The sequence below is a fragment of the Hyaena hyaena genome, unplaced genomic scaffold (genome assembly GCF_003009895.1).
Source record: "Hyaena hyaena isolate Hyena2069 unplaced genomic scaffold, ASM300989v1 scaffold_147, whole genome shotgun sequence".
In the NCBI taxonomy this organism is placed as follows: domain Eukaryota; kingdom Metazoa; phylum Chordata; class Mammalia; order Carnivora; family Hyaenidae; genus Hyaena; species Hyaena hyaena.
Window position 1 is genome coordinate 977,836 of NW_024080779.1, and position 8,796 is coordinate 986,631.

The window sequence follows — 8,796 nt, forward strand, 5'->3', positions numbered from 1 at the left end:
TCGGGCTCTGTACTGACATCTTGGAGCCTGCTTGGGATTCTCTCTCTCTCTCTCTCTCTCTCTGTGTGTGTGTGTATCCCTCTCCTCTCTCTCTCAATCTCTCTTTCAAAATAAATAAACATTAAAAAAATAAGTAAATAGAAAAATTTTTTAAAAAGATCAAAGGTTAGCATTTGTCTCTGGACCTCGTTATTAAACTTCAAAAATTTTGAAGACCCCCAAATTCCATTGTCTTGTGGGTTATCTCTATTGATATTTAGGTAGCAGAAATTAAAAGACAGAAATTAAATATTTATGTGTTGATGCATGTAAAATAACAGTAATAAGCTCATTACCTGTTAACATAAATAAGATTTTTTATGAAAAAGTGCTACATCTTCCCAAGCACAAAATTATTGAGAAGAGTTCTAGTGCTATTTTTAGTTCCTGGCTTAATAGAGCACAGCTAAATCCTCCTATCTGCTTTTGCATTCAGTTAATTGATGTATGTTTGTAAAAGAACATGAGTGAACAGCAAATAATATTTTAGTATTTTATGAAAATAATTTTGGCTACACAGATACCCTAAAATTCTCTAAGGAAACCCCAGGAGTCTCTGGATCATAAAGAGGTTCAGAAGAATAAGGATAGAAAAAGGCTTATAAATTGAGAGTCCGCAAGTGCAAGGACTTAATTGAGATCCGTTGAACTGTAAGTCAAATCATACCACAGCTTTCTGGACTTCCCATTGTCCTTAGGGCAAAATCCACAATCTTTATCAGGGCCCCTAAACCCTTGTATGATTTTGCTCTTTTCTGCCTGTCTTGCCTTACAGCCTGTCACTCCTCTGCCCCACCTCCCTTCTGCTTCTCTTCAAAGATTTTTAAAATGTTTTATTTATTTCTGAGAGAGAGAAAGAGAAAGTGAGAGAGAGGCAGTGTAAGCAGGGGAGGGTCAGAGAGAGAGGGAGACACAGATTCCGAAGCAGGCTCCAGGCTCTGAGCTAGCTGTCAGCACAGAGCCCGACGTGGGGCTCGAACTCACGAACCCTGAGATCATGACCTGAGCTGAAGTCAGACGCTTAGCCAGACTGAGCCACCCAGGCGCCCCAACTCTTCCCTTCCGCTTCTTAGGCTCACTCCACTCCAGAGGCAGGCTGTCCTTTCATTCCTTGACATTGCCAAGATATTTCTCACATCAAATACTGTGCATTATTTTCTCTGTGCCCTGGAATGCTAACTTCTACACATTCTCCAGACCTCCGATTAGTAGTCACTTCCTCGAGGAAGCCTACCTAACCACTCCAATCTCAATCTGAATTGAGTCTCCTCTGATGTTCCCTTGCCAATATAGTGTTCTTTTCCTTCAGGGCATTCATCGGTTTAGAACTATGTATCTCATTTTGGGACTGGTTATGTCTGTCTCCTGCCAGTGGTCTGTAACCTACACAAAGGCAGGACCAAGAATGTTTTGTTTACCACTCTCTTCCCCAGTATTTAGTACTGAACATGCACATTTCTGTTTAGTATCCAAAAAAATAGGAATTCTATTTTTTAAACATTTTTAAAAATGTTTATTTACTTTGAGAGAGTGTGCACATATGTACAAGCAGGGGGCGGGGCACAGGGAGAGGGAGAGGGAGAGAGAATCCCAAACAGGCTCTTTGCTCACTGCAGAGCCCAATGTGGGCCTTGATCCCACAAACCACAAGATCATGACCTGAGCCGAAATCAAGAGTCGGCCGCTTAACTGACTGAGCCACCCAGGAGCCCCACATACTAAGTATTCTATAAATCTTTGCTTAATCAAAGTATGAATGAGAGAATGAAGATACATATGGGAGCCTGATTCCCTAGTCTGAGAAGAAATTATTCATGTTTATTGTGTTGCATGGAAAATGATAACATTCTAGTTCCCAATTTTCATATAAAATGCATTTAAAATCTGTTTATGATAGACTATCCTAATAATTGTTAGCATCTAATAGCAATTGTTAACGTACGTGGCTACAAAAGTCTTCTTATGGCCATTATTAAGCATGCATTTTAGAAGCACTAAATGCTTTAGTTATTTCAATACAAATTAATAGTTACCTGTAAATCAATCATGATAATAATTCACTTAAAAGGTTATTATGATGAGGTCACAAAGTTAGAGAGAAGTTCAAGTGCATTTAAATGCCAACAGAACAATCCTAATTGTTCTATACTCTTTTCAAATTCTCTTTCTGGAGTGTAATTTCATCTCTCAAACAGAACTCATGGTACATTTTGAAATCAATATTTCCCCTTTTCAACAACTGTGATAGTTAAAAAGTGCCAAAAAGTAATATTCTTTTAGTTAAAAAGTGCCAAAAAGTAATAGTCTTAAAAGTATTTCCAATAAAAAGACAAACAATAGCATAAAGCTAGCTTTCAAATCTGCAATGGAAGGCACGATGTTATCTTTATGAGGGTAGAAATGATTGTTTATTGCCATATTTTATGTGTATGCATATCAAATATAAGTGAATTTCATATAAATTAAAGACCAAGGTGCCATTCTTTTCATTGCCTGTAATTTTAAGCTTAGCAATTATTTGAATCCATTATAGTAATAATCTAAATGAATTGTCACTGCACCCTAGTGAGAAGCCTTGGTTTCTGAAGATCATGAGTAATCTGTATTAGGGATACATTTTATTTTGAAAGTAAGGTGCAGCAGCATTGATGGAGCCTTTCCAATGAGGGATATTCTGTACAAATGTACACTTCCGTGAGCAGGGCTTGCTCTGTGGAATACAAAGTGACTTGCTAAAGCCCAAAGAAAAAAAAAAGTATTTTGCTTCTTCTTGGAACTCTAGCCAGAAAAAAAAAAAAAAAGGATCTACAGGATTCATTCGGATACTAAACAGAAATAGGTAAAGAGAAGACTTTAACTGGCTTCTCAGTTGTTCTCCTGAGCCTTACTTGGGTGTGCGAAAAAAATAACGTGCCCAACTCTGCTCTGAACAGATGGATGCAGAATCCTGGCCACCAACTGTTCACATCCAGGATCAAGTGAACTTCCTCCAATGTGGCCACTTTCCCCAGAGGGGCCCACAGCCGGCCAGAAATGGGCACTCCCTAGCAGAAAGCTGGTGATTGCAATTTTACAGCTCTGTTTATGGAAACTGTTTGGATAGAAAATCATTAAGCTACCTCTGCTGCTTCCAATCATTGTAGCCAAAAGTTAAGGTGCCAGCATCATTCACAATCTCTGGTAGGTGATCTCTGGATGACATTGTTATAAGTTGCAATAGGAAATAATGGGGCACCACAAGTATGCATTGAAAGTGTGCCTTTGAAAACATCTTCCCACTAGACAAGCAACCAAACAAAACTCCTTCGTTTCAGATAGTTCACATTGATTTTCTTTATGTAATTGTTATTGACTTTAGTCTTCTAATATTATTGTACTTACACTCTTACTTATGAGGGTACTTAGAAACAAGATTGAAATAAGTGATATTCTCCATTATGCATTCTTTGCAGAGAATGAAACCTATGGATTAAACAAATACATTTTAAAAAATCAAGGCCAGAACGTCTAAATATTGTTCTCTAGTATTGAATTGTTCTAGGTACATGGTACTGGGCACTCAATATATGCTTGTCCATTAGTGAACTGTTCACAAATCTTTGAACATCTCCTTAGCTTAAGTCTCAGTTTCTTACCCTATTCCCAGTGCTGGCAGAGCTTCTAGAACATAGTAGATGCTACGTAATCATTTGCTGAATTGAATTTATATAATTACATTAGTTCTGGGATTAATTGTGTAAAGGTGTGTGCGTACACGTGTGTGGTCTTTGTTAACGAACAGGCATATCTCTTTTAAAATTCCTAGGAAATCATTTGAATAATATAAGCTAGGCAAATGAATAACTCTCCTATACAGATTGTATGCTCCATTACAATGGGCTATATTTTCCTTTAGATTCGCCAAAACTGGCAATTTAGTGTGCCTTCCTCCTGGTATCCACATTTGAAATAGAAATTCTTGCTCCCATGAGCAAAACGACTTTAAAATTCTGCAACTTCCTGTTACTTAAATGTGTCTAGGGAATCCCTAAAGTTGAATAAATGCTTTAGGAAATCTGCCCACAGTCTCAGGCTGTGGACTTCCAGAAGCCGTAAATCAGTTCTTCTGAAAGGAAGAAAAGTGACAGAGCCCTCTGTACTTTGGAATTAGAAATGGAAACAATGTTTTTGAAGAAACTAAAGGGAGACAGCTGCAGACCAAATGAATTAAGGACTCCAGGGAGCTGTGGAAGACCTGTAAGGAAAATGAGAGCGAAGAATGTGAGAGAAAATACAGAGGAGGCAGTAGAGGAGAGAATTTTCAAAAAATGATTAGAAGGACTGTCGAATTGCCAGGAGAGAAACAAGCTGAATTTCCTTTTATGAAATCCCTAGTTATTAACTGCCTTGCTTCCTGGGTCTTCCAAAAGAGTAACAAAGAGACAGCAAGTGTGACAGCGAGATGATCCTGGTTTAAAAGCCTATATTCTACTTCCATGGCTGTTATGATTTGCCCACCTCCCATTGTGCCTGAATTCCCTTTTCATTTATGAGTTCTTTCCTTAATTGCTGGTTACAGAATTTCCTTAGACACAGAGCGTTTAGAGTCACTGGAGAAGCGACTGGCCAGATGTTTCTTTTTCTTCCTTCCAGAACTCTTAGTTGGGAATTGAAGAGGTATCCTGAAAGTCTTTTCTCTCCACAGTTCAGGGTTCTGGTACTTCTTAATGAGGAATCTTTCCTTTATTTAGGATATTTATACATGCGTTATACATAAACCTGTTTTTGTTTCGTTTCAGAGGAGGTAGTATGTTTTAGGAAGGTTGTTTACATATTCGTGGCAAGACACAGGTTTTACAGCCATCCCTCCCCCGTTGCTTTTTCAACAGCCCAAGACAGAGATGGTTCTGGAAGGAGTTGCTATCCCCTTACAGAGTCGGGTTGTCATCTTTTGTTTCTTTGTTGGCAGAGCGGTGGGGTGGGGGTGGGGGTGGGGGTGGGGTGATGAACGGCAGGGATCCAAAGGATTCCTGCCCAAAGCTGAAGGCGGTGTTGGAAAAGAGACGGAAGGGGAAAAAACCCCCAGCTCTTGATTCCCAGATTCTTTCCCCGAGAGTGTTCAGTTCGGTGCATTTCCTCCCCTCCGTGCTGCGCTGGGCTCACAATTCCCCCTTTGCAAATACCTGTATCGAAAACCAGGAAGATGGGAACACGCGGTTCCGATATCTCCCCCTGGCGTCACCCTATACTACCTCTCTTTCGAAAACCGAATCTGGTCCCCCTGCTCCGGAGCGCAGAGACCGTACGGCCCGGAAGCCATCGTCGCGCAGCTGCCACCACCCAGGGTGGGGAACAGCTGGAAGCTTTGGTGCGCGCCCACCGCGCCGAGAGCAACTCTTGCCGGTAATTAGCGCCAGCCAAGGCTCCAAATGTGCCTTATTGCAACCCCTAGCGGGCTCGCAACTCCGCAGTAGCTTCTCGCTTTCCGGGCCCTGCTCCTGCGGAGAAAAATTACAAACGTGCGTGCACACACACACATTCACACACGCCCTTCTTTCTTCACTCAAGAAAACCATCAGTAAACGTCTTTCTCCCAAAGAAGGTTCGACTCTTCGCGCTCTCTTTTCTTTGCCTAGCGGTGAACGGCACCGGCTAACACACGCGGGGTCTCTTCGCCGCTCTGCGCGCCCCCTACCTGCCTACGCGGGGGTGGCGCTGGGGGGGTAGGGGGTCTGGAAGTACGCGAGACTCCTGTTTCTCCAGTCGGTGCGGCTCCCCTGGCTCGGCACTTGGTATCTCCCACGGTCTTGCTCTCGCTGGGAAGCCGGGAAGGAGAAGGCGACTGTGGGCGTCGCCGCCGCCCTTCCCGGAACCGGAGCCAAACTCCAATAGGGCGCCAACGTCTCCCTCTTCAGTCTCACATCTGGCCCAGGCGTGCAGATGTTGGCGGCCAGAGAGTTCCTCCACGCGAGGCACCCCAAGTCCTGAGCATGCCCAGTAGGACTCCTAAGGCTCCCGAAGCGAGTTTCTGGACAAGCAGAATCCGCTTTTCCGCTTTTTCGAGGAAGCTGGAGAGGGTGGGAAAGGAGTGATCCAGGGCTTGGGGCAGCGCGCCGGGTTCGCGCGGGTACGTGCCCTCGTGCCCGGCGGGGTGAGGGGCGGAACTGGTTAGGGAGCCCAGAGACCTGGCGGCTAGGCTGGGCACGAGCTGGAGCGATGCCGCCCCCCCCCCCCATTCCAGGGGGACTTTGTCTGTGTTGAGCTGACACGCCGCCGGGAGGCTGCGGGTGGCCGGCCTTGGCGCGCTGGGGTCACACTGTCAGCTGGTGGCAGTCAGCGGTGCTCTCACAGACGGACGAGAGAGAGCGTGCGGGTCACTTATACACGGCACTCATGGGCACGGTTTTTCTGGAAGGGAGGGGGAGAGGGGAGAAAGAGGGACCCAAACAATTTCTCTCGCTTGCTTTTTCTCTCTTTCTTTCCTCTTCTTGTTTGTTTGTTTTTGCCAAAGTTATACTGGGAAGAGACTTCACATTCTAAGTCAGTCCTGCGGCTTCACAGAGCGCAGCAGTGCTCACGCTCCTTTGTGTGTTTGTGTGTGCGCGCGCGCGCGCGCGTGATGTGCCCGCGTGTTTGTGTATGTCATGACTATCAAACACTGTCCCAGGTTGGTCTTGGGGATGACAAACACTCCTCGGAACCCCATACATCACCTAACCCTCGGGAAAAAATAATAAAAGCTAGTCGTGAGAGTCTCCTGGCCAGGAACTCATGGTGGTATGAAATATAAATTCGGTCGATCTATATTTCCTTCCTCTGCTCCCATCTCCAGCTTTTTCCTTCCCGGTCTCCATCCTCTAACACCCTGATCTTTCTCATCTCGACTTCCTTTCCTCTGCCCGTTACCTGCTCCCTCAGCCTTACTCCTCCTCCTCCTGCCCCTCCTCCCTCCCCCCATCTCAGCTGCGGCTAAAACCTGGAGTCTTGGGGAAAAGGGAGGAAAAAAAAAAAAAAACCCTCGGCTGTAGAGCTGTCAAACCGGGCATGCTCAGTAGACAGGGCAGGTTTTTTGGTCTCGAGTAGCGGAGAAACATTTTTTGCACCACCGCTTACCAGCCTTAGAACGCGGCGGCGGCGGCCACGGCAACATCAGCACAGCCATCAGCCGTGCAGACGCCCCGCACCCGGGAGCGCGGCGGGCTCCGGCTTAGCCCGGAGTTCACCTTCGAGTGCCCCGGGGGCTGAGCTCACCCCTTTGGCTCGCACACACACGCACACTCTCTTTCACGGACACACACGCGTATACACACTCGCGCGCGCGTACACACACACACACACACACACACACACACACACACACACACGACCCCGGGCGCAAGCACCCTCCTGGCAAGGATCGTCCACTGGCGCGGCAGTAGCCAGGTTCGGTCCCTGCCCCCGGTGGCTGCCGGCTGAGAGCACCGCCGCCGCCGCCAGCCAGAGGAGAGCGATGCGGGGGCCCAAGCGGCAGCTCGAACAGTAATGTGGATTTACAGTCGTTTCCCGCAGGAACCGGCTGAGAAGCCTGAAGTCCCGGGCACCGGCGGCGCCCGGCGCGGCTGAGCACCTGGCGAGGGGGCGGGGGACCGCACCTGGGGACGCCACCGAAACTTGCGCCTGGACTAGGTAGGTGCGTTGCTCCGGGTCCCCATCTCCTTTCCTCTGGCTCGCGGCCTCCACCCCGAACCTCCCACCCCAAGGACTCGGGCGAACTTCGCCCCGAGGCTGCAGGGAACGGATGGCGGCTCCCGGCTGTGAACCGCGGGCTGCGTCCGCTCTGGGAGTCCTGCCCGAGGTAGCAGAACCTTCGCTCCTTCTTCTCTTGGTCTCCGCGGGGCCCGGGGCTCTGGACTCCCCGGGGGAGGTGGGAGGTCGGCCTTGTTCGCAGTTCAAGCTCCCCGTGGACCCTGGGGGCGCTGCCTTCGAGGGCTCCTTGGGCTTTACAAGCAACACTTTTGCCAACCAACTCCTCTGGTTGTGAAAGTCGGGGGGGGGGGGGCGGTGGCTCGGCTTTCGCGCATAGCCTGGGCGCTCTAACAAGTGGACCTGGACGCTGGGGAGGGGGGTTCGGTCCGAGAAGAGAGAGGGGTCGCTTCTCCTCCGGCATCGCTCCCACCCGGAGCGTTCGCCGGGGGCTCAGCCCCCTGAATCCTGCTGCTTCCTTCTCTCCAAGAGAAGATGCCCAGGGGCTAGGACACACTTTAGTACCTGTTTGCTTCTAAATTTCCCTTTGCACCTCACTCGAGGAGCCCAGATTCGGAGGGGGGGGGGAACTCTAGAGCCTCCTAACCTAAGCCGTCTGGGGCCCCACCCGATTCGTCCTCCCTGCACCCCAATCTTTGTCAAAAGAGGCAGTCAGTACGCAGTAGTCGGTGCTCTGGGAGCCGTCGGTGTTGGCTTTAACCGCGCGCTCAGCTTCGCGGGTTTGTGTGTTTTTTGTATTTCATTCTGAGACGTGGTCCCGGGAATCTAGCAGCGGCCAGTACAACTGCGGAGCGCCAAGTACCCTCTAGGCATGCCTGGGGAAATGTAACCTCATTTTCTTCCACTGTACAACGGGCGGATTGACCATTCAGGTTTAGGGTGCTTTTCCTAGAGGTGGAGAAGGGAGACTTAGCGCGACTTGGTGAGTGGATGTGTTTACAGTCAGGAGTGCATTTAAACATTTCAGCAAACCCAGTGCATCCAGTTGTTTACATTTGCGGAGACGGACGATCTCACTCCACTAGTAGATGTTGT

The 8,796-nt window shown here is 47.8% G+C and overlaps 1 protein-coding gene across 1 annotated transcript; it reads right to left on the bottom strand.

Moving 5' to 3' along the window:
* Positions 1-7,136: 7,136 nt before the first annotated feature.
* LOC120236167 (translation initiation factor IF-2-like) lies at positions 7,137-8,164 on the bottom strand. The gene is made up of 2 exons (XM_039238807.1): positions 7,379-8,164; positions 7,137-7,241 (listed from the first exon to the last, which is right to left on the bottom strand). Exons 1-2 carry the CDS (start codon positions 8,162-8,164, stop codon positions 7,137-7,139), a joined length of 891 nt encoding a protein of 296 aa, XP_039094738.1.
* Positions 8,165-8,796: the final 632 nt, after the last annotated feature.